The 25,503-nt window shown below is 43.2% G+C and overlaps 1 protein-coding gene across 7 annotated transcripts; it reads right to left on the bottom strand.

The window, feature by feature from the left end:
* Positions 1-2,961: 2,961 nt before the first annotated feature.
* On the bottom strand, positions 2,962-25,501 carry MGME1 (mitochondrial genome maintenance exonuclease 1). 7 transcript variants are annotated; one of them, XM_063702086.1, is made up of 6 exons: positions 25,086-25,219; positions 23,656-24,225; positions 21,271-21,315; positions 18,129-18,348; positions 5,803-5,935; positions 2,962-4,161 (listed from the first exon to the last, which is right to left on the bottom strand). In XM_063702086.1, the coding sequence occupies exons 2-6, from the start codon at positions 24,164-24,166 to the stop codon at positions 3,991-3,993; spliced, it is 1,080 nt and encodes a 359-aa protein (XP_063558156.1). In that variant the 5' UTR covers positions 24,167-24,225; positions 25,086-25,219; the 3' UTR covers positions 2,962-3,990. The 7 variants fall into 7 exon arrangements, with proteins under 7 accessions (XP_063558156.1, XP_063558155.1, XP_055228890.1 ...); XM_063702085.1 differs by having other exon boundaries at positions 24,412-25,088; XM_055372915.2 differs by having other exon boundaries at positions 24,885-25,088.
* Between the last annotated feature and the right edge of the window lie 2 nt (positions 25,502-25,503).

The following is a 25,503-nucleotide window of genomic DNA, read 5'->3' as shown; positions in this document are numbered from 1 at the left end:
CCACCTCCCAGGCTCAAGCGATCCTCCCTCAGCCTCCCAAGTAGCTAGGACCACAGGTGCATGCCACCACACCTGGCTACTTTTTTGTATTTTTGGTAGGGACGGGGTTTTGCCATGTTGCCCAGGCTGGTCTCAAACTCCTGAGCTCAAATGATCCACCCGCCTCAGCCTCCCAAAGTGCTGAGATTACAGTCATGAGCCACTGTGCCTGGCCATCTTTTTATGATTGGATCTTCACAAATGCATTACTCAACCTGACAATTGTTATTGTCATGGCAACATACAAGCCTTTTGCTCATTCAGGGGTCTCTCCCCAGAGATTCTCTCTAGTTCCCTTCAATAGTATAAATAACTGAAGTGGATCAGTAGGTTAGACTTCCAGCAGAAGCACATATCTGCTTAACTTTTAGGCCTCTGCTGGCTGGAAGGGAGGCAGGAAGGAAAAGTCAGTTCTACTTTTTACTTAGCATTGAGTGATTTAACACACAGCTCCAAACAACTTATTGTTTCTTTAAACATGGAAGTTTCAACTATTCTCTATTTTGTTTCTTAATTTTTTTTTCTCCAATGATTCCCTTCCTTCACTTTTTTGTTGAGGGGTGGGCAGGAACACAGGGTAGGTTATAATCAAATATTTAATTGCTCGGGTGGAAAGCCTCAGTGATTAAAACAAATTACCCTTCTCCAATTCCTTTTAAAGCCAGTAGGCAAATTGGTTACCTAGAAACACACTGACTTATGACTAACCCCCTTCCTGTATTTACCAAGGTCAACACATATGAAACCATAGGTCATACACTGATGAGTTTTCCTAGAATTATAATAGGGTTATAGAGGCTAATGTTCTCAGATTATCAGGCTCCGAGGAAGAGGCCAGGTGTAAGGAGGAAAAAGGCCATACATGTATGTGTATATATATATACTTTTTTTTTTTTGGAAAAAACAAAATTGGCTTTTGTGTCAGCATGGAACTTCTGTCAGTTGCTGACTGCATTGGTAAGAATGGGTAGAACTGTGGAGGAAAAGGAAATGCAGTTAGCTTTGAAGCCAATGGATTTTCTCAAAACTAAACACTGGAAGGCAACATTCTGTACTTCTGAGAAAGCCTCCTCAGAAACGCAATATACACACACCTCCTTTAAAAAAATGTAAATTATCCTTGAGCGTCTCTCCTTATTTTGAATGCTGTTTCATTTCACTGGAGTTTCATATGCAGTATATCACTTCGGCAAAGAGATGGCAACCAGCAATTCCTAACATATGTGTTAATTCTTTTTTTTTTTTTTTTTTTTTTTTTTGAGACAGAGACTCGCTCTGCTGCCCAGGCTGGAGTGCAGTGGCGTGGCCTTAGCTCACTGCGACCTCTGCCTCCTGGGTTCAAACAATTCTCCCGTCTTAGTTCCCCAAGCAGATGGGACTACAGGTGTGCACCACCAGGCCCAGCTAGTTTAATTTTTAGTAGAGAAGCAGGGTTTCACCATGTTGGCCAGGCTGGTCCTGAACTCCTGACCTCAAGTGATTGACCCGCCTCGGCCTCCCAAAGTGCTGAGATTACAGGCGTAAGCCACTGCCTCATACATGTTAATTCTTGAAAAACTGCAACTCATTTAGAAACTCAAATTTGACTTTCTCCTCCTATGCTTTCGTAGTTAACAATAACTTTTTCCGTTGACATTAACATCTCAGGAGATGTGACCCCCGAGGAGTATCATGATTGTCAGGAGAAACTCGTGAGCCCTTGAGCTCAAGAAAACCTGCCCAGGGATTTACCTTCTCTGTTCTTATACCAACCACATCCTTCTTGTCACACTCTCCTGAGGGGCTCCCTCATAGAACTTTTCAGGCCACCATTATCTTGGGAGACTCCTAGTACAAAGTCACAGGTCTGAGACAAATTTCTATTTACATAACAGAACACCTGTATTAAAATGAAATTTTGCAGCTGGCCATAGTGACTCACGCCTGTAATCCCAGCACTTTGGGAGGCTGAGGCAGGCGGATCACCTGAGGTCAGCAGTTTGAGACTACCCTGGTCAACATGACGAAGCCCTGTCTCTACTAAAAATACAAAAATTAGCAGGGCACGGTGGTGCACGCCTGTAATCCCAGCTACTTGGGAAGCTGAGGCAGGAGAATTGCTTGAGCCCGGGAGGCGGAGGCTGCAGTGAGCCCACCGCACTCCAGCCTGGCTGACAGAGCCAGATGGTATCAAAAAAAAAAAAAAAAGAAAAAAGAAAGAAAAAGAAATTTTGTTAGGTCTAGCCTCCTAAATTCTAGGTTGAGGCTTATTAGAGCAGAGTGGCAAACTCTGCTAGCACAACTTTTAATTGCCTCACTTCATTTTTGACTGGAAATTACAGGCTACAGAAATATGTATCTGCAGCTTGAGAAAAACCCACATGAATGCAGAAGTGTATAGAGATAATACAAAGGTCCCCCTTGATCCTCCCATCTCCTACCTGAATATTGCTTTCCTTGCTAGGTGACCGTGGCTGAGGGCTTAGTGAGGCGGCTTTTTTTTTTTTTTTTTTTTTGAGACAGAGTCTCGCTCTGTTGCCCAGGCTGGAGTGCAGTGGCGTGATCTCGGCTCACTGCAAGCGCCGCCTTCCGGGTTCACGCCATTCTCCTGCCTCAGCCTCCGGAGTACCTGGGACTACAGGCGCCCGCCACGACGCCCAGCTAATTTTTTGTATTTTTAGTAGAGACGGGGTTTCATCATGTTACCCAGGATGGTCTCGATCTCCTGACCTTGTGATCCGCCCGCCTCGGCCTCCCAAAGTGCTGGGATTTCAGGCGTGAGCCACTGCGCCCAGCCGAGGACGCTTTCTTTTATGCACTTACACAGAACTCTCACCAAAGCTATTGGGCTTGTGGTAAAATTCTGAATTATAAAAAAAGTGCAAACAATTTCCAGGTTTATAAAATTATCCTATAAACACACAAAGTAAACAAAACCAAAGCTTCATTACTCATATCTTGTATTTTATTTCTTATGAAAATGGCTACCCAAAGAAGTCATTGTAGCAGGCTACTATTTTAAGGCAGCAACTGTATAACTTAAATGCTAACAGACTCACTCCATAAGACAGAAAACCCTTCCCCAGGGCTGTAATGGGCATTTAAGTTTCCCAAACCCAGGGACAACTAATTTTTATTACCTATTGAATAGAAACAAATGGATTTTAATAGTTCCCCTCCGCTATAGCTGAAAAACTCCACAAACAATAATTGACTCTATCTACATGATCTGTTGACTCACGCCAGAAATAGTTACTAAAACACTTACAATTGTGATGTTCAAACTGGCCTCTGGCTACTTCTGGGGGGTTATTTGGTGTTACGCAATGGCATATTGCCAGCGACATGGTGAATATACTGTCTTTATAGTCAGCAATATTTAGTTGAGGCTAATCACGTATTTATTTTTTCAAAAGGTTAAATGTAAGCTTTTCCCAACTGAAATATACAGAAAACCCCAATGTATGAAACAAATTTTAGGCATTGGTGTTGGCAGCGGTAGTGGGCTGATGTGTCCTCCCTGCACACAGCTGGGGGCGTGTAGCCCCTTCCCCTCTGGGTGAATCCTGGGGAAATCTTGGCACCCTCAGCCTCACTGCCTTCCAATCTCAGCTCAAAGACTGGGCATCCTGCCTGGGACCACACCCCCCACCCCCCACCCCCCTAAAAAAAACGTCCCTCAAGGGAGTACAAGAGTCACCAGCATGACTGCCCATCCTGCGTGTCCTCCTTTCAGGTAAATAAGAGGTAGCATAGCTGGGATTTCACGTGCCGAAGTCTAGGTCTTTATATCTAGACTTTGGGGCTTTTCAGTCTTTTTGGTAACAACACATTTCAACAAATTAATACTTCTACTTGTGTTCGTGTAGCACTCAGATCCAGTGGCACCTCATTTTTACACTGGAGTAAACAGCAATATATGTTCCCAAACTGTGAGAAGGTGCTGAATGTTCCCAAATAGCAACTTGCTCCCTATTCTGAATATTCTGGTTTCTGAATATTCTGGTTCTTTTTCTTTTCCGTATATTCTTCTAGTCGAAGAAGCCACTTGGCCCAGTACTGGGAACAGAGCTGTGCATCCATGAAATGTGGGTGGGCAGGTGATCCATCTTTGTAGGCCACCACAATTAAGCCACATTGAACCTAGGAAGAAACACAGGGCAATTCTCGTTTCACTACAGTAGGTCCAGAGTTTAGGTTCATTTCCTTCTTACTCCAGGGCAAACTCAGTATAAAACAATCTACAGGATATCTCCTAACTCAGTTTCTAAGGTGGGTTGATCAAAGACTGCACCAGGACACAAGAACACAAAGATGACAGATAAAACATTGAAGACTGGGCTGTGATCATTACAGAGCCATTAAAAAAAAAAAAAAAAGGCCCAAGAAGAGGGTGGAAAAGTGCTTTTTTTTTCTTTTTCGAGACAGGATCCCACTCCCATCGTCCAGGCTGGAGTGCAGTGGCACAATCTCGGTTCACCGCACCCTCGAAGCTGAGGCGGGCACCACTTCCGGCTGATTTTTCTATTTTTAGTAGTGATGGAGTTTTGTCACGTTGCCCAGGCTGGTCTTGAACTCCTGGGCTCAAGCAATCTGCCCACCTCGGCCTCCTTCAAAGTGCTGGGATTACAGGCATGAGCCACCACACTTGGCCAAAAAGTGCTATTTATTTATTTATTTATTTGGAGAGACACAGTCTTGGTCTGTTGCCCAGGCTGGAGTGCAGTGGAACAACCTTGGCTCACCGCAACCTCCGCCTCCCGGGTTCAAGCGATTCTCCTGCCTCAGCCTCCCAAGTAGGTGGGACTAGAGGCACACACCACCACGCCCAGCTAATTTTTGTATTCTTAGTAGAGACAGGGTTTCGCCATGTCAGCCAAGCTGGTCTTGAACTCCTGACATCAGGTGATCTGCCCACCTCGGCCTCCCAAAGTGCTGGGATTATAGGCTTGGGACACCACACCTGGCCTATTTATTTATTTTTGAGACAGGGTTTTGCTCTGTCGGCCAGGCTAGAGTGCAGTGGTACAATCTCGGCTCACTGGAACCTCCACTTCCTGGGCTCAAGCAATCCTCCCACCTCAGCCTCCCAAGTAGCTGGCACAAGTGTGCGCCACCATGTCCAGCTAATTTTTGTATTTTTTTTGTAGATACGGGGTTTCACTATGTTGCCCAGGCTGGACTCAAACTCCTGAGCACAAGCAATCTGCCTGCCTCGGCCTCCCAAAGTGCGTGAGCCACTGTGCCCAGCCAAAAAGTGCTTTTTTAAGTGGGAAAGGAACAAGGAAGACATTAAGCAATGGGATAAAAATAGAGATTAAAAAAGGAAAAACCTCAAGGAGTTCTATTTTTTAACTTTTTTTTTTTTTTTTTTTTTTTACAATTTTTCTCCTCCTACCCCCTGACTGAGAAGTTTTTTTTTTTTTTTTTTTGAGACAGATTTGAGATGGAGTCTCACTCTCTTGCCCAGGCTGGAGTGTAGTGGCGCAATCTTGGCTCACTACAACCTCCACCTCGCGGGTTCAAGCAATTCTCCTGCCTCAGCTACTAAAATAGCTGGGATTACAGGCATGAGCCACCATGCCCAGCTAGTTTTTGTATTTTTGGTAAAGACGGGGTTTCACCATATTGGCCAGGCTGGTCTCGAACTCCTGACCTCAAGTGATCCACCGGCCTTGGCCTCCCAAAGTGCTAGGATTACAGGCATGAGCCACTGTGCCCGGCCCGGAGTTATAGTTTTAAGTAAGCATTGAGCAAAGCTTTAAGTAGAGGCTGTGTCCTGACCTGAAAGCTGTAGTTGGTGTCATGGTTCATGGCACCCATGTATGCCACAACTTGCAGTGGGTTGTCAAATGTACTTTGAATAAAAGGCTTTGGTTTCTCTGATGTCTTCCAATCAATCACACACAGCTTGCCCCTAAAGAGAAACCACAGGAAGACTTTGTAGGTAATAGATCACACTGAAAATCTCTACTAGGTTAACAGTTCTCTTATGTATAGTTTGTTACTTGTCAGCCAATGACCATTGCTCTTATTCACCATTTTTTTCCTTTTTTAAAAAAGAGATGGGGTTTCATATGTTGCCCAGGCTAGACGCATACTCCTGGGCTCAAGTGATCCTCCCACCTCAGCCTCCCAAGTAGCTGGGACTATAAGTGCACCCCACCACTTTTTCTCTCTCTTTTTTTGCATCAAATAACCAGTGGATTCCTCCCCCCATCCCCTATCCTGGTAGGGTTTATACTTGCCAAATGCAAATATGAAAAGGATATAGAGAGTGGACCAGTAACTGGTGACTCTCAAAGGACTCTATCGGTTCAATCTGTCTTTCATGACTTCAATTTCAAAATCAGCAGTTTATAGGGAGATTTTGTACAAAGCATGTATATTACTTACATGTCACTATAGCTCTAGACAGAGTTACACCTCATGCAAACTCAGTCTAGAGCAGCACTGGCTAAAAGAAATAAAATGTGAGCCATGTGTCATTTTAAATTTTCTAGTAGCCACATCGGGAAAGAAAAAAAAAATACAGCTGAAATTTTAACATTTTACTTAACCCAACATATCCAAAATATCATTTCAACATGTAATCAACTAACAAATGACTAATGGGATATTTTACGTCTTTTTTTTAATTATAGAGATATTTTACATTCTTTTTTGTACAAAGTCATTGAAATGTAGTTTGTATATTGTTATAGCACACCTTAGTTTGGCCTGACCACATTCAAATGCTCAATAGCTATAGGGGTTAGTGGCTACTCTACTGGACAGTTTAGGTTTGGAGATAATTTTATTGTCTTTATAATTGTTTTGTAATATTGCCAAGTTTGACAATCTGTGTAGTTGAGAAAAGGGCCCCAGTAACTCTAGGATGCCATTCCTGGTTCTTCTTTTTTTTTTTTTTTTTAGATGGAGTCTCACTTAGGCTAGAGTGCAGTGGTGTAATCTCGGCTTACCACAACCTCCACCTCCTGGGTTCAAGCGATTCTTCTGCCTCAGCCCCCTGAGTAGCTGGCATTACATGTGTGCACCACCTCACCCAGCTAATTTTTGTATTTTTAGTAGAGATGGGGTTTCGCCCTATTGGCCAGGCTGGTTTCAACTCCTGACCTCAAGTGATCCACCCGCCTTGGCCTCCCAAACTGCTGGGATTACAGGTGTGAGCCACCATGTTATATTTCTGCCACAGAACACTGTTTGCAGCAATGTACTGTAATTGTAGAACTTAATAAATGTAAAAAAAAAAAAAAACCTTAACAGCATTCTGAAAATATAAAATATTGATGAAAGAAACTGAAAATGATACAAATAAATGGTAAGATATCCTCTGTTTATGGACTGGAAGAATACTGTTAAAATGTCCATACTATCCAAAGCAATCTATAGGTTCCACGCAATCTTTATCATAATTCCAATGGCAGGCCAGGGTGTGATGGCTCACACCTGTAATCCCCAACACTTTGGGAGGCCAAGGCAGGTGGATTGCTTGAGCTCAGGAGCCCGAGACCAGCCTGGGCAACATGGTGAAACCCTTTTTCTATAAAAAATACCAAAAAATCAGCCAGGTGTTGTGGCTGGAGCCTGTTGTCCCAGCTACTCAGGAGGCTGAGCCCAGGAGGTGGAGTTTGCAGTGAGCCGAGATTGCACCACTGCACAACAGCGTGGGTAACAAAGCCAGACCCTGTCTCAGGAAAAAAAAAAAAAAATTCTGCCAGGCACGGTGGCTTACACCTGTAATCCCAGCACTTTGGGAGGCCAAGGTGGGCAGATCACCTGAGGTCAAGAGCTCCAGACCAGCCTGGCCAACATGGTGAAGCCTCGTCTCTACTAAAAATACAAAAATTAGCCAGGTGTGGTGATGTGCGCCTGTAATCCCAGCTACTCGGGAGGCTGAGGCAGGAGAATTACTTGAACCTGGGAGGCAGAGGTTGCAGTGAGCTGAGACTGTGCCATTGCACTGCAGCCTGGGCGACAAGGGTGAAACTCTGTCTCAAAAAGAAAAAAAAAAATTCCAACATCATTTTTCACAGAAATAGAAAAAAAAAAAATCCTAAAATTAACACGGAACCACAAAAGACTCCGAATAGCCAAAGCAATCTTGAGTGAAAAGAACGAAGTCGGAGGCATCACACTGCCTGATTTCAAAGTACAGTCATGTGTAGCTTAATGACAGTGATATGTCCTGAGAAATGCATGGTTAGGCGATTTTGTCATTGTGCAAACATAGAGTATATTACACAAACCTAGGTAGGATAGCCTACTACACACCCAGACCTTTGCTCCTAGGCTACAAACCTGTACAGCATGTTACTGTACTGAATACTGCTGGCAACTATAACACAATGGTAAGCATTAGTGCATCTAAACACAGAAAAGGTACAGTAAAAATATGGTATAAAAGATAAAAAACGGTATACTTGTATAGGGCACCTACCACGAATGCAGCTTGCAGGACTAGAAGTTGCTCTGGGTGATTGAGTGAGTGAGCGGTGAGTGAATGTGAGGGCCTGGGACATTACTGTATACTACTATAGACTTTATAAACACTGTACACTTATGCTACACTAAATTTATAAAAAACGTTTTTCTTTCTTCAATAATACATTAACTTTAGCTTACTGTAACTTTTTTACTGTATAAACTTCTTTAATTATTTTGAGACGGTGTTTCTCTCTTGTTGCCCAGGCTGGAGTGCAATGGCACAATTTTGGCTCACTGCAACCTCCACCTCCCACGTTCAAGCGATTCTCCTGCCTCAGCCTCCCAAATAGCTGGGATTACAGGCATGCACCACCACGCTTGGCTAATTTTGTATTTTTAGCAGAGATGGGGTTTTGCCATTTTGGCCAGGCTGGTTTCAAACCCCTGACCTCAGGTGATCCACCCACTTTGGCCTCCCAAAGTGCTAGGATTACAGGTGTGAGCCACCATGCCCGGCCACTTCTTTAATTTATTGACTCCTGTAATAATACTTATCTTAAAACAAACACATCGTACAACTATACAGAAATATTTTTTCTTTTTTTTTTTTGAGACAAAGTCTTGGTCTGTCACCCAGGCTGGAGTGCAGTGGTGCAACCTTGGCTCACTGCAACCCCCACCTCCCGGGTTCAAGCAATCTTCCTACCTCAGCCTCCAGACTAGCTGGGATTACAGGCATGTGCCACCACACCCGGGTAATTTTTTGCATTTGTAGCAAAGACGGAGTTTCATCGTGTTGCCTAGGCTGGTCTCGAACTCCTGACCTCAAGTGGTCCACCTGTCTCGGTTTCCCAAAGTGCTGGGATTACAGGTGTGAGCCACCATGCCCCGGCCTCTTTTTTGGTATCTTTATTCTACATGCTTTTTCTATTATTAAAATTATTTTTTACCCCTTAAACCTTTGTTAAAAACTAAGACACAAACATACACATTAGCCTAGGCCTACACAGGGTCAGAATCATAGTAAATACATAAGCCAGTAATAGTTGTTTATTACCATTATCAATTATATACTGTAGTGTACATAATGGTATGTGCTGTTTTTATATCACTGAATAGGAGGTTAGTTTATACCAGCATAACCACGAACACGAGTAGTATGTTGCACTATAACATAACATCACTAGATGATAGGAGTTTTTCAGCTCCATTATAATCTTATGGGACCACTGTTTACATGTAGTCTGTCGTTGACTGAGATATTGTTATGTGGAACATGGCTGTATAAAGTAAAGCTGTTATAATCAAACAGCATGATAATAGCATAAAAGCAGACACCTTAAACCAATGGAACAGGACAGATAGCCCAGAAACAAAACCATGAATTTACAGTCAATTGATTTTCAATAAAGGTACCAAGAACGAACAATGGGGAATGTTTTGTCAATTGTGTTAGGAAAACTGGGTATCGACTTGCATAAGAATGAAATTGTACCCTATCTCATACCACATACAAAAATCAACTTAAAATTTAAGACCTGAAACTGTAAAACTACTAGAGAAAAAAACATGAGAAAAGCTCCCCGACACTGATCTGAGCCATGATTTCTCAGATAGAAGCCCAAAAGCACAGGTAACAAAAGCAAAAACAGACAAATACATCCAATTAAAAAGCTTCTGCATAACAAAGGAAACAACAGTGAAGACACAATCCACAGGATGGGAGAAAATATTTGCAAACCACCTATCTGATAAGGGGATAATATCCAAAGTATATAAGGAACTCAAACAACTAAATAGTAACAAAACAAATAACTTGATTAAAAAATGGGCAAAGGAGCTCAATGAATATTTCTTAAAAGAAGACATGAATGACCAACAGATAGATGAAAAAATGCTCAACATCTCTAATCATTAGTGAAAGACAAATCAAAATCACACTGAGCTATTATTACCTCATGCCTGTTAGAATGGCTATTATCAAAAAGACAAAAGGTAAGTGTTGGTGAGGACTGCAGAAAAGAGAACCCTGATAAACTGTTGGTGGGCATGTAAATTAGTATAGCCATTAGAGAAAACGTCATGGAGGTTCCTCAGAAAACTAAAACATCTAAAAACTGAAACCAGAACTACTATACGATCCAGGAATCCTACTTTTGGATATATAGCCAAACGAATTAAAATCAGTATGTTGATGAGACACCTGCAATCCCAGGTTCACTGAAGCATTATTCACAAAGGCCAAGATGTGGAAACAACCTAAGTGTCCATCTATGGATAAATGGATAAAGAAAATGTGGATACACACACACACACACACACACAATAGAACACTACATAGCCTTTAAAAAGAAGGAAATTCTGTCATTTGTGACATGGGTGAACGTGGTGAACATTTTGCTGAGTGAAATAAGCCGGGCACAAAAAGACAAATACTGCATGATTTCATTTATATGTGGAATCTAAAAAAGTCGAACTCAGAAAGAGAGAGAGTAGAATGGTGATTACAAGAGGATAGGGATGGAGAGTGCGGAAGGGGAAAGGGGAGATGCTGATCCCAGGGTATGAGGTTTCAGTTAGGTCAGAAGAATAAATTTTAGTGATCTGTTGCACAGCATGGTGACCATATTTAATAATGCATTGTATATTTAAAAGTTGCTAAAAGAGTAGATTTTAAGGATTCTCACCACCAAAAAATGATAAATAGGTGAAGTGATGGATATGATAATTAGCTTATTTAATCTTTCCATTAGGTATACATATATCAAAATATCATATTGTAGCCCATAAATATATACAATTATTGTCAGTCAAAAACATTTTTTATCATAGTAGCGTAAACCCAAATTAAAAGTACAGTAACAGTTCACAAATAGCTCTTAAATGAAAAGATGCTCAGTGTCACTTATGTGACATGCAAATTAAAAATACAATGTTATCAAAATTACTAACACTGTATTGTTAAATGTATTCACTCATATTCTTGGTAATTTAAAATGCATACCCTTGACCCAGCAACCTTCCTAAAGTATAGGATAGCAATGGCTTGATATCCTGAGTACAAGTGAAATGACAAGTGCCTGGGAGATTTAAGAAGCAGTCATGTCCAGGTCTACTTCAGACCAACTAAATGTATTGTAACTGCATATATCACACGTCTAAAACAAACAGGCCAGGCATGGTGGCTCATGCCTGTAATCCCAGCATTTTGGGAGGCTGAGGTGGGTGGATCACCTGAGGTCAGGAGTTCGAGACCAACCTGGCCAACATGGTGAAACCCTGTCTCTACTAAAAATAAAAAATTAGCTGAGCATGGTGGCACATGCCTGTAATCTCAGCCACTTGGGAGTACAAGACAGGAGAATCGCTTGAACCCAGGAGGTGGAAGTTGCAGTGCCGCACCATTTCACTCCAGCCTGGGCAACAAAGGTGAAACTCCGTCTCAAGAAAAAAAATAAATAAACAAATGAATCTGTGCATCTGCCTAGAACAGCTCTGTAATATACAAAGAGGCACATTTGCTGCAGCACTGTTTGTAATTGTGGAAAACTAGAAATAATCTGAATGTTCCCAATAGGGAAATGGGTAAGGCTCATTCATACAAAAGAATACAAAAAATGAGTTAAGAGAGAAGTAGGGCCAGGTGCAGTGGCTCAAGTCTGTAATCCCAGCACTTTGAGAGGCTGAGATGGGTGGATCACCTTAGATCAGGAGTTCGAAACAAGCCTGGCCAACATGGCAAAACCCTGTCTCTATTAAAAATACAAAAAAAATTAGCCAGGCACCTGTAATCCCAGCTACTCAGGAGGGCAAGGCAGAATTGCTGGAACCTGGGAGGCGGAGGTTATAGTGAGTCCAGATTGTGCCACTGCACTCCAGCCTGGGCAATAGAGCAAGACTCTGACACACACACACACACACACACACACACAGACACAAGAGTAGTAGATTGGGCAAGGTGGCTCACGCCTGTAATCCCAGCACTTTGGGAGGCTGAGGTGAGGATCATACTTCCTTCCCAGTTCTAGATTAGTCTGGGCAACACAGCAAGAATTATTTCTATAAAAAAGTAAAAAAAGAAGTAGATCAAAATAATAATGTAACATCTACTGAATATATAGTATGCATTAAGCACTGTTCAGGGAATATCTCATTTTATAACAACCCTACAAGGTAGGTACTACCATTTGTCTTATCTTAAAGATGAATAAACTGAGACAGAGAGCGACTAAGTAATTAATCTAAGGTTAAGATGAAAAGCCAAGCCAGAATCCAAACTCAAGCAGCTGGCTCCTGAGCCCAATATCTTACTAGCTTTGTGATGCTGTGTATCTAGAGATGTCTGTATATTATGACTCTCACAGTTCTGCATGAAATCATACGTAAGTGCTGCCTATGCATGTGTATTATACATAGCATTATGTGTGTGCTAAGAGTATAGAGGGCACATATTCTTAGGTTCTCCTGATGCTGTGTCACAGATCATTGGTCATTAAAAAAAGAAAAGAACAAAAAAGAGCGTAGAAGGCAGACTAGAAGAAGGTAGTGCCAAACTTAAAACAGTGATCGCCTTTGGCCACGGGTGGTTCAACAGAATTTGGGGTTAATCTGTAATGTTATATTTCTTTAAAAAAAAGATCTCCATGTAATCACAGGGATAAGGAAAAAAAAAGTTTTAAGCAAATGCAACAGTGTTCAGTGTTAATTGTGGGTGGTGGAAAATTATTACATGAGAAAAGAATGTTACAGATCTATATAAACTAATAAAAGATTTTTTTTTTTTTTTTGAGACGGAGTCTCGCTCTGTCACCCATGCTAGAGTGCAGTGGCGTGATCTCGGCTCACTGCCAGCTCTGCCTCCCGGGTTCATGCCATTCTCCTGCCTCAGCCTCCCAAGTAGCTGGGACTACAGGTGCCTGCCACCATGCCTGGCTAACTTTTTGTATTTTTAGTAGAGATGGGGTTTCACCGTGTTAGCCAGGATGGTCTCAATCTTCTGACCTCATGATCTGCCTGCCTCGGCCTCCCAAAGTGCTGGTATTACAGGTGTGAGCCACCGCACCCAGCCTGATTTTTTTTTAAATAATTTTTTTAAGTGGAAAAAAGCAGGGTATACCATCTTGTGTTAAAAAATGAGTGTGGGGACAAATGATTGTACATATGGTCATATAATATCTCAGGAACATAGGAGCTTTTTAAACAGAGGTTCAATACAGAGTGGGTGTGGGGAGTTACTCTTAATAGCATATTACCCATTAAAAATTCAGTGGGGTCAGGCACAGTGGCTCACACCTGTAATCCCAGCACTTTGGGAGGCCGAGGCAGGCAGATCTCCTGAGGTCAGGAGCTCGAGACCAGCCTGGCCAACATGGTGAAACCCTGTCTCTATGAAAAATACAAAAATGAGCTGGGTATGGTAGCAGGCACCTGTAATCCCAGCTACTAGAGAGGCTGAGGCAGGAGAATCACTTGAACCCGGGAAGCAGAGGTTGTAGTGAGCCAAGATCTCACCATTGTACTCCAGCCTGGGCGACAACAGCAAAACTCCTTCTCAAAAACAAACAAAATTGGCCAGGCATAGTGGCTCACGTTTGTAATTCCAACACTTTGAGAGGCTGAGGTGGTGGATCACTTGAGCCCAGGAGTTCAAGACCAGCCTGAGCAAAATGGTGAGACCCCACATCTACAAAAAATAGAAAAATTAGTTGGGTGTGGTGGTGCATCCCTGTAGTTCCAGCTATTTGGGAAGCTGAGGTGGAAGGACAGCCTGAGCCTGGGGAGTTAGAGACTGCAGTGAGCCCTGAATGCATCACTGCACTCCAGCATGGGTGACAGTGAAAGACTGCCTCAAAAAAATAAAATAAAATAAAATAAAAAATTCTTAGGCCCGGTGCGGTGGCTCACACCTGTAATCCCAGCACTTTGGGAGGCCGAGGCGGGCAGATCATGAGGTCAGGAGACCGAGACCATTGTGGCTAACACAGTGAAACCCTGTCTCTACTAAAAATACAAAAAAAAAAATTAGCCGGGCATGGTGGCATGCGTCTGTAGTCCCAGCTGCTGGGGAGGCTGAGGTAGGAGAATGGCATGAACCCGAGGCGGAGCGTGCAGTGAGCCGAGATCGCGCCACTGCACTCCAGCCTGGGTGACAGAGTAAGACTCCATCTCAAAAAAATAAATAAATAAAATTAAAAAAATAATAAAAATAAAAAATTCTTAGCTGCGCGCGGTGCCTCACACCTGTAAATCCCAGCACTTTGGGAGACGGAGACAGGCAGCTTGCTTGAGTTCAGGAATTCTAGATCAGCCTGAGCAACATGGCAAAACCCCATCTCTACAAAACATACAAAAAAATTAGCTGGGCGTGGTTGTTTGCATCTGTGGTCCCAACTACTCAGGAGGCTGAGGTGGGAGAATCGCTTGGGCCTGCGAGGTGGATGTTGCAGTGAGCCGAGATCATGCCACCGCACTCCAGCTTGGGCAACTGAACAAAACTGTGTCTTAAAAAAAAAAAATTCTAGGCTGGGTGCGGTGGCTCACACTTGTAATCCCAGCACTTTGGGAGGCCGAGGCGGGCAGATCACTCAAGGCCCGGAGCTCGAGACCAGCCTCGGCAACATGTCCAAACCCCATCTCTACTAAAATCACAAAAAATTAGCCAGGCGTGGTGGCTGGTGCCTGTAGTCCTAGCCACTTGGGGAGGCTGACACAGGAGAATTGCTTGAACCCAGGAGGCAGAGGTTGCAGTGAACTGAGATTGGGCCACCACACTCCAGTCTGGGTGACAGAGCAAGACTCTGTCTCAAAAACAAAAACAAAAACAACAAAAAAACCATAGTTTCAAAAATGTTCATATTACCAAGGTTGATGCTGACTTAAAAAGCAAAAAACAAACAACAGTGCTATGGACATATTTTATCATCTCTGTGACAAGCATTGGGTGTCAGGAACTTCTTGTAGGCCTTGGGTGGAGGTGACTGTATGGCTTCCTTGGTTTATCTAAAGGGCAAACAAAGTCTATTAAATCTCTTGGTATACAGGGCTCTTCTCAGATATGACGCAGTTGTGCTATAAAACCATTAGGTGGTCTAGGCCAGGCGCGGTGGCTCACGTCTGTAATCTCAGCACTTTGGGAGGCTGAGATGGGTGGATCACCTGAGGTCAGGAGTTCGAGACCAGCCTGGCCAACATAGCGAAACCCCATCTCTACTAATAACACAAAAATTAGCCGGGTGTGGTGGCGTGCACCTCTAATCCCAGCTACTTGGGAGGCTGAGGCAGGAGAATCACTTGAACCCAGGAGGCGGAAGTTACAGTGAGCCAAGATCACGCCATTGCACTCCAACCTGGGCAACAAGAGTTAAACTCCGCCTCAAAAATAAATAAATAAAAAATAAAACCATTAGGTGGTCTAAACAGTTTTCAGACTATCAAGGGTGTCCACTCTTTCGGCTTCCTGGCCCACATTGGAAGAATTGTCTTGGGCCACACAATAGCTGATGAACTAAAAATAAATAAATAAATAACCCAAAAAAAATCTCATAATGTTTTAAGAAAGTTTACGAATTTGTGTTGGGCTGTGGAATAGACAAGCTTTTAAACTTAAATTTTAACTAGAGCTTCAAGGTTTACATGAACGGATTTTTCTATCTTGTTCTTAGTGATCGCTTGCCTTATTTGGATTAGGGGTACCTGCAGGTTGTAGCCACCTTTGTATCAGAGGCGTTTGAACGAGAGCAACTCCATCTTGAGTGAGGGCTAGGAAAATGAGGCTGGGCCTTGCTGGGCTGCATTCCCAGAAAGTCAGGCATTCCTAGCCTCTAGATGCTTAAGGTTAAGGGAACAAATTAATAATGTTTACTAAACAGACCCAGACTTGGGAGTGTCCAGATACCCTGATATCTGGAGAACGAAGGCATTCCTAATTTTGCTTTAAAGATAATATCGATTCTTGCAAAATATAGTAATTAAGAAAAGTAATCCTTTATCACAAACCCTTGCAGTAGAGCACATCTCCCCAAGATCTTTTTTTATCTTATATATATGAGCACTGTACTCAGGGTGGAAGTGTTCCTCCTCTTACTTTCAGGAACGCCCTGCTCTGTCTATGGAGTAGCTATACTTCCACTACTTCACTTTATTAATAAACCTGCTTTTACTTTGCACTGCAGACTCATCCTGAATGCTTTTTCTTTTCTTTCTTTTATTTATTTATTTTTTTTGAGACAGAGTCTTACCTGTTGCTCAGGCTGGAGTGCAGTGGCACCATCTCGGTTCACTGCAACTTCTGCCTCCCGGGTTAAAGTGATTCTCCTGCCTCAGACTCCCGAATAGCTGGGACTATAGGCGCACACCACTGCGCCTGGCTAATTTTTGTATTTTTAGTAGAGATGGAGTTTTCCCATGTTGGCTAGGCTGGTCTTGAACTCCTGACCTCAGGTGATCTGCCCACCTCGGCCTCCCAAAGTGCTGGGATTACAGGCGTGAGCCACTGTGCCTGCCTTCACCCTAAATTCTTTCTTGCCCGAGATCGAAGAACCCTCTCGGGGTCTGGATCAGGACCCCTTTCCTGTAACACTTGGACTCTGAAGTACCTGAGTAAAACAGTAGGACAGCTACGATATAAAAACCACAGGGACCAGGCGTGGTGGCTCATGCCTACAATCCTAGCACTTTGGGAGGCTGAGGCAGGTGGATCACCTGAGGTCAGAAGTTCGAGACCAGCCTGACCAACATGGAGAAACCCCATCTCTACTAAAAATACAAAATTAGCCACACATGGTGGCGCATGCCTGTAATCCCAGCTACTTGGGAGGCTGAGGCAAGATAACAGCTTGAACCTAGGAGATGGAGGTTGCAGTGAGCTGAAATCGCACCACTGCACTCCAGCCTGGGCAACAAGAGCAAAACTCCGTCTCAAAAAACAAAACGAAACAAAACAAAACAACCACGGGAAGCTTTAGTAAGTTCAGATCTCTGATCCATGTCAAGCACTGCCTGGAAGCCAGGAAGAGAGTTGATTTTCAGAACCAACAGATCATGGTGCTATCTTTAGAAAAACAGGAAAGAAAACACAAGAATGAAATTGGATCTTATGGCAGGTACCTTGCTTTGGGGGGGGGAAGGACAGGCTGGCAAACAGGCCATGTTAGGGACATTGAAAAATCTCGGCCAGGTGCAGTGGCTCATGCCTGTAATCCCAGCACTTTGGGAAACCAAGGTGCATGGATCACTTGAAGTCGGGAGTTTGAGACCAGCCTGGCCAACATGGTAAAACCCTGTCTCTACTAAAAATACAAAAATTAGCCAGGTGTGGTGGTGCATGCCTGTAGTCCCAGCTACTCAGGAGGCTGAGGCAGGAGAACCGCCTGAACCTGGGAGACGGAGGTTGCAGTGAGCCAAGATTGCACCACTGCACTCCAGCTTGGGTGACACTCCATCTCAAAACAAAACAAACAAAGAGTATACCTTTCTCCAGCAAACAATTTGATTTTGGAGTACTGGAATGACAAAGGTTATGTGGCTCTTCTTGTACCTGTTCTCAACCCTGCCCCACCCAATTCTTTTACCTAGCACAAAGGTTTGGACATTAAACAGACAGAGGCTACAGTACCTACAGGCACACCTTTGACAGGCACTATCTGTCCTACCCTGTATTAATTCACCTCCAATCTCATACTTACTGATACTCAGCCACACAGTCCAGCAGACCTATATAGTTTAAGGTTTCATGTTGAACAGCACTTTCAAGAGCTCGCACTCCACTGACATCTTTCAGAATATGCTGGACACTTTCGATGTAACCAGACTTGAGGAGATTTTCATCTCTCTCTTTTAAGGTTTCCTGGGGTGAAAGTATGCTTTCCAAGGCTTCGTGGAACTGTTTCCCTTGTAAAAAGATGTCTGAAAAGAAAATCAGGGAAAAGGGGAGGGGGGAAACACAAACAAAGCTAACACTAAAAAACAAATACTCTAAAACGCTCCGAAACAATACAATTAAAAATGACATTTTTTTTTTCTTTTTTTTTTTTTTTAGATGGAGTCTCCCTCTGTCGCCCAGGCTGAAGTGTAGTGGGCGATATTGGCTCACTGCAACCTCTGCCTCCTAGGGTCAAGCGATTCTCCTGCCTCAGCCTCCCGAGTAGCTGGGATTACAGGCGCCCGCCACCGTGCCTGGCTAATTTTTCTATTTTTAGTAGAGATGGGGTTTCACCATATTGGTGAGGCTGGTCTCGAACTCCTGACCTCGTGATCTGCCAGCCTTGGCCTCCCAAAGTGCTGGGACTACAGGCATGAGCCACCGTGCCTGGCCAAAAATTACATTAGTTATTTTTAAGTGACAACCCCTAAGACCAAATTTCAGCCTCTTGTGAAACCTAAGAATATACTTTGAAACCAACGGGATTATTAATAGGACGTTAGGCAATAAAATGAATTAAAATGAAGTACTTCTAGGAGAATTGGGCCAAAGTCAAAACTGAAGATCTGGCAGCTACAAGACCACACCCAGTTTATGGTACTATGTGTTTAAGTATCCAATGTAATAAGTTAACTAGCTGTGATAAAATAAAAAAAAAATTAGAAATCTAGGGAACTGTGCTTCTGTTTATAGTTCTTTTTAGACCAAAACTTAATTATGAACATAGGTGGGGGAATCCTTTTACTAACAGGATTAGTGACAAACAAGGAATGGAAAATAAGGCATGCACAAATGAAAAGTTATGAATTCGATATTATGGAATCTGGAGGGGGAGGAAGAGGAAAATATGTGACATTCTTCTCCTGTATTTTTTTTTTAGTGCTGGAACAGCCTGAAAAATTCAGCTGTGTCTGAATTTTTTTCCCTCATATATTTTTCTATTCTAATATTTAATATTTAACATGTAATATTTTTCTAATTAGCTTTAGATTATTAGAATTCTGATTTATGGCTTGTAGGAGGATACATCTTCTTTCTTCCTAACATTTTATAACATGTGAATGCTAGAGAAATTTCATTAGGACACATTATTTTTCCTGTATGTTCATTTTCTGAGGTCAAAGCCTTACTTTTCGTCCCCAGGTTTCTCTGAAAGAACTGTAGTGTCTGGATTTGTTGGCGTATCCCAGGATCTAACTTGATTTTTGAACTCTCTCCTCATTTTCAGTGCTCGTTGGCCTCCAAGTGCTTGCATAGTAAGCCCCTTCCTCATACACATTTTAAAAAAGGGAACATGGCCGGGCATGGTGGCTTATGCCTATAATCCCAGCACTTTGGGCAGCCAAGGCAGGCGGATTACCTGAGGTCGGGAGTTCAAGACCAGCCTGGCCAACATGGTGAAACCCAGTCTCTACTCAAAATACAAAAATTAGCCAGGTGTGGTGGCGCATGCCTGTAATTCCAGCTACTCTGGAGGCTGAGGCAGGAGAATTGCTTGAACCCAGGAGGCAGAGGTTGCAGTGAGCCAAGATCGTGCCACTGCACTCCAGCCTGGGTGACAGAGCAAAACTATCTCAAAAAAAAAAACAAAACAAAACACACAAAGAGACTCAACAAACACAAGAAATATATTCACTTGTTTCTTAGTAGGAGGAGAGAAAGAGGGGGGACTGTTATGCTAAGCAATGGCCTTGGAGCTTTCAAAACATTATTTAATTTTCAAACCCAACAACCCAGCAAAATAAGGATTGTAAGTTACCCCCATTTTAATGAATGAGGCCCTATCCCACCAGGCAGTGCTGTTAATTTGCTCCAAAGCAAAAAGCTGGACAGGCAGCCTGGCACCAGAATCTGTTTCCAATCTACCGAACAGTAGAGCAAAGGAAGCAATCTTGGAAATTACCAATTAGATACTCAGAGAAACAGAGCAGGAAATACACGTGCTTGGAACATGCTTGCAGAGAGACCCACAGAAAAGGCGGAAAACAACTTTACATTTGTCAAGTTTTTTTTTTTTGAGACAGGGTCTCACTTGTCACCCAGGATGGAGTGTACTGGCTCGATCATTGCTCACTGTAACCTCGAACACCTGGCCGTAAGCAATCCTCCTGTCTCAGCTTCCTCTACAGGCATGTGCCACCATGCCTGGCTAATTCAAAAAAATTTTTTTTTTGTAGAGATGCAATCTCTCTACGTTGCCTAGACTGGTCTTAAACACCTGGCCTCAAGCAATCCTCCCACCTTGGTCTCCCAAAGTGCTGGGATTACAGGCATAAGCCACCGCACTCGGCCTTCAACTATTTTTTACAAAGATGGAGATGTCAATTCTTTTTTTTTCCAGGCTGGAGTGCAGTGGTGTGATCTCGGCTCACTGCAATCTCCACCTCCCAGGTTCAAGCGATTCTCCTGCCTCAGCCTCCGTAGTAGCTGGGATTACAAGTGATCACTGCGCCCAGCTATTTTTTTTGTATTTTTAGTAGAGATGGGGTTTCGCCATGTTGGCCAGGCTGGTTTTGAACTCCTGACCTCAAGTGATCCGCCTGCTTCGGCCTCCCAAAGTGCTAGGATTACAGGCATGAGCCACTATGCCCAGCTGGAAATGTCAATTCTATCATTAGCAAAAAATGGAATCCCTTCTGAAAAATTATTTGGAGAGTTAAATGAAATTCAACTTAGGAACTAAGTTATTTTACTCCAAATTTACTTGGCTCAATTGGAATTATTAACACGTGAAAGACCTACAAGAAATTTATGACTGATGGAATTAAAGCCTAGGAAAAAGAAGTGTATAGCATTCATCTACACACTAGGTTAATGAAGCAGAAGACAAACATGTTAAAAACAGGAAGAAAAAAACTTAGCAAATGCCATGCCAATAGACCATACATTTCTCACTGCAAACTTACCCCTGGCTAGGTTCTTCACATACACATGATCACAAACATGAAAACCTAGATTACAGGATCCTTTAGAAACTAAGGCTCAGAACATTCAACATGATTCAATTTATAAAAATAAAAAATGATCCAAGAATATTCACTGCATGTAGCATCAAGTCTGCTTATTCACTCAAAGTAATGAAAGTGAAATGTTTTCAAGTCCTCGTATATGAAGTGCACTAAAAAAAAAAACCTTCATGCATCTCCAGTATTCTCATGATGGAACTGGCAGGATGGCTAATACTTCAGAATTAAATCAGCATAGCAAAAAAAAAAAAAAAATTAAAACCTAAACCCCAGCCCTTTGTGTGTATTTATACACAAAATATAAATCAGAATAAGTCAGACTTTCTCATTCCCACCAGTCTTCAAAAGGTGAACTGATGCTTGGGAAACTGCTCAAGTATTTGGAAGAATGCCAGACACATTTCTGTGCTCTCACCTTTGAGAAGACTCGGTAGAAATTATTGATCCAATATTTTTCATTAAAAAAATCTTTTTAATTTTTAAAATGTAATTCTTCTTGGGTGCCACCTTCTTGGGTTTGGGATCCAGTATCCTCCAGACCCGTTAATCAATTTAGTGAGCCCTTTTTCTTTTATTCACCATGACACTAATTGTCCCTTTATTTATTTCAGAACCCACTGCTTACTAATACTTATTTTCTAAAAAGAGTGATTCTGCCTGGGCACAGTGGGTCACACCTGTAATCTCAGTATTTTGGGAGGCCGAGGTGGGAGCACCACTTGAAGACAGGAGTTGGAGACTAGCCTGGGCAACATAGGGAGACCCTTGTCGCTACAAAAAATAAAAAAATTAGCCAGGCATGGTGGTGCATGCCTGTGGTCCCAGCTACTCAGCAGGCTGAGATGGGAGAATCACTTGGGTCCCGGCAGTCAAGTCTGGGCGGGGTGCTGGGGTAAGCGATTCTGCTCATTTCTTAAGGTTGCTACTGAGTTAACTGAGAAACACAGCTGAGTGCTAATCTAGATCAACAAAGCTGACTCTATGAAAAAAAAAACAACCAGTCTTCTCTCTGCCTGGGCTATTGGGGCTCATTCACATTCCAAACAGAAATTCCTCTCTGGTGCACTTCCTTACTTTGTGCCAAGAGCTACAGGCCCTGGGGTCCCATGTGTTCCAGCAGGTTTCTGCCTTTTAATAATACATTTCTTATTAGTAATTTCAGCTGTACATTCCTGGTTTAAGGAAAATAACTTCTCATGAGAAAACTATCAATTCTAAATTTTAGTGGTACAAATACAAAACTGTAAGATGCCATTAGAAGATTTTTATGTTGCTTGCTTGGAAAGCAGACAATAGTTTGGTGGTTGCTACTAATTAACTATCTTAGGAAGGCAGTTAGCTCTTGCATATATAATCCTTGCCCCACACAGCTGAGGAATATTATAAGGAGCAAAGGCCTTGACCATTTGGTACATATCCAGTACCACCTATATATACTTAGTATTTTTCTTTAGAACATGTGACATGTTTAATGTGTTACACGCATAGTTTTAGGAGTCTGGATTAGGGAAAAGATGACTTAAATAGAAGCCCAGGCTACGGCAAGGGTCAGTACACTATTCTTAAAATAAAAATGAAAGAGTTTGTGTACTACTAAGAGTACATGTACTGCACTTTGGGAAGCTTGGGTAAAGGAATGATCGATGTGAAACTTTCCTTTAACAAAAGACCCCTATATAATTTATGGGACTAGCTAATTCACCAGTGCCAATGGTCTTTGTTTTTTGAATGGAATATTAAATTTAAGGAAGCTATTCTCCTCACTTGTCCAAGTTAGTAAATTAGAAGTTGAAGGTTAAAGTGTATTTATCCTCAGATCCTTATGAATAACCTCTGATTATCTGTTTACCAAGGTCTAAATATAGGTCATGTGTTCTGGTCTGCTTCAGGGTCTTTAAATTTACGAGTCAGTTTACACTAATAAGTAGGGCAGTGGGTATTCACTGGATTCTAAACAGAATTATCTAGCAAACAACTAGAATTCTGTTACCAGGTGACTTTTTTCAATAATCAAGGAAAACAAGCAATTCTAATATTGTTGGTAGCTTATAAAACAAGTGAATTTTATGTATTATTTAGTCAAATTATTTGATCTATTTTAGTTTCATCTGTAAAATGTGGATAACAGTATCTATACTCCACAGGACTACCATGAGGATCAAGTGAGTTAATACACATAAAGTGCTATTTAATGTTAATTACTATCTGAAGGGAGTTCCTTGCTAGTAAGTTAAAAAAACAAAACAAAACCTCATTCTTTTGACACCGTTGCTCTCTATTATAGAAAACATAGCAAACATATAGAATCAGAATTGAGATAATTACTTGAAGTGTATTCTTTAAAGCCATCTTCTCCCAGTTCCAGAATCATCCGCTGTTTCCACCTCTCCAACCAGAAAACTTGTTGTTTTGTCATGGTCTGCTGAAGGACTCGGGTCACACTTGGTATCACATTCCTTTGCAAGGGGATTTTCAAAGGAACTGAAAGATCACTTGCATTTGGTTTATCACTTCTCTCTGGATTGAAGATAGGAAACCAGTTTTGTGGCACTCGTCTGTCCTCACCTTGGTTTGGCAGCTTATGCTTGCTCACGGGTCCACAGAGCAAAGCATCTTCCTCCACCGATCCTGGGGTCTGGGTGACGCCTCTGGATGACAAGACAGACTGAACTAAATTAGAGTATTTTTCTTGGTCCACTTCTTCATATGGGTTCACTTTTTTCTTCCGGCCACATGAGTAAGAGGAAGTAGAGAAAGCCACAAGGGCAGCTGATTCCACAGAAAACTTTGAACTCCTCAGCTGCCTGCAAATGGTCTGAAATAACTTCATCTTCATTCAGATTTGTTTTCACTTTAGTCTATTTGCAACGGTCGAAGGCCTTTATGTTTGTATTCCTATTGGAGAGAAAACAACCATCAAAGCGAAAGCTGCATCAGAATGATATTGCACATCAAAACTGTGAACTTTTTCGACATGTTTGGACAGAGCCCTTTCTTAAGAAAGTCGACAGAGCGAGACCCTGCCTCCAAAAAAAATTTATAAATAAATCAAGACTCAATACCCGAAGGACCGACACATACTAAATGCGAATTAGTAGACAGCTTGAGGCAAGACGTCCCAGCCTCTAATCTGCAGGAATGTGACGCCCAGGAAGGGAGGCGTGTGCGAGACACGCAAAAACACAAAGATGGAGCCCGTCCCATGGCGGCCACACAGTCCTAGGTGACAGACGACGACTAATTCCTAGACACCAGGCTCTCTGCTAAGTATTCTGTGTGGATACTTCTCATTTGGTCCTCACACCCTCTACCGTGGGTCTAGAATGAACCCGTTGCACAGACGTGGAAATCGGGTTGGAGGGTCCCGTCGCTCGCCGGTCAGAGCTGGTGGCGGCGCTGAGATCCCATTACTGTGACCGCAAAAAGTCGCCTCCCGCTCCGCCGTGGGTGCGGACCCCTGGCGGGGCCAGGACGGCGGTGGCCCCTGTGGCAGGAGTCTGGATTAGAGAAAAGACGACTTAAATAAAAGCCCAGCCTACGGCAAGTGTCGGTACCTTGGAAGCCACCACACTTCGCTTAACTCTCAAGGCGCGAACAACCTCTCGCGACCCGTACTTTCATCCGTCCCGCGCTTTGGTTTCGAATTAGGCACAGCCTAAGGCAAAGCAGGTCCAGAATGCCCCGCGGCGCTCACGCCCCACCCGAGGCTTTCGTCGGCCTCCGCCAACGCGCCACCAGTTAGAGGCAGGGAGTACCTCTCCGAGAGGAAGGCCGGCGTCTCCGAAGCGCGGGAGCCTCCAAATCGCGCCCTTCTGCTCTCACGAGATCTGGTGACGTCAGCGCTCGCTGCCATCTTGGACTCGGGCTGAGTAATAAATTCCCCCCGCACCGAAACGCGGTCTTTCTCTAGACGCGTCTTGCTGGGAGAGTGTCGGTGGCTTCGCGTCCGTGTCGCGGCCCTGCGGTCGGCGGCCTCTTCGTGGAGCGGAGCAAGGGTAGGCCCCGCGTGGCGTCTTTGCCCGGCTCCAAGATGGACGGCAGCGGGGACTGGGAGGCTGCTCTGGGGGAGCACGTGGCGCCCTGCTCGCCTGCTCCCGGGGCAGCTGGGATGGTGGCGGAGTCCGGAGGCCTCCTGCGGCCGTCGGGCAGGGAGGCCGGCGGAGGCGGGGCCGT

Source organism: Gorilla gorilla, chromosome 21 (assembly GCF_029281585.2).
Source record: "Gorilla gorilla gorilla isolate KB3781 chromosome 21, NHGRI_mGorGor1-v2.1_pri, whole genome shotgun sequence".
Lineage (NCBI taxonomy): Eukaryota > Metazoa > Chordata > Mammalia > Primates > Hominidae > Gorilla > Gorilla gorilla.
Note: the sequence above shows the minus strand (reverse complement) of the source record. Positions and strands in the feature narration are given on the sequence as shown.

Excerpts from the sequence above, each read along its gene's own strand:
- MGME1 (XM_063702086.1), bottom strand. The coding sequence starts at position 24,166 with ATGAAGATGAAGTTATTTCAGACCATTTGCAGGCAGCTGAGGAGTTCA. Across the intron at positions 21,316-23,655 it reads CTTTAAAGAATACACTTCAA|GTTTTCATGTTTGTGATCAT; the intron begins GTAATTATCTCA and ends CCTGTAATCTAG. Across the intron at positions 4,162-5,802 it reads ACACCAACTACAGCTTTCAG|GTTCAATGTGGCTTAATTGT; the intron begins GTCAGGACACAG and ends GTTTCTTCCTAG.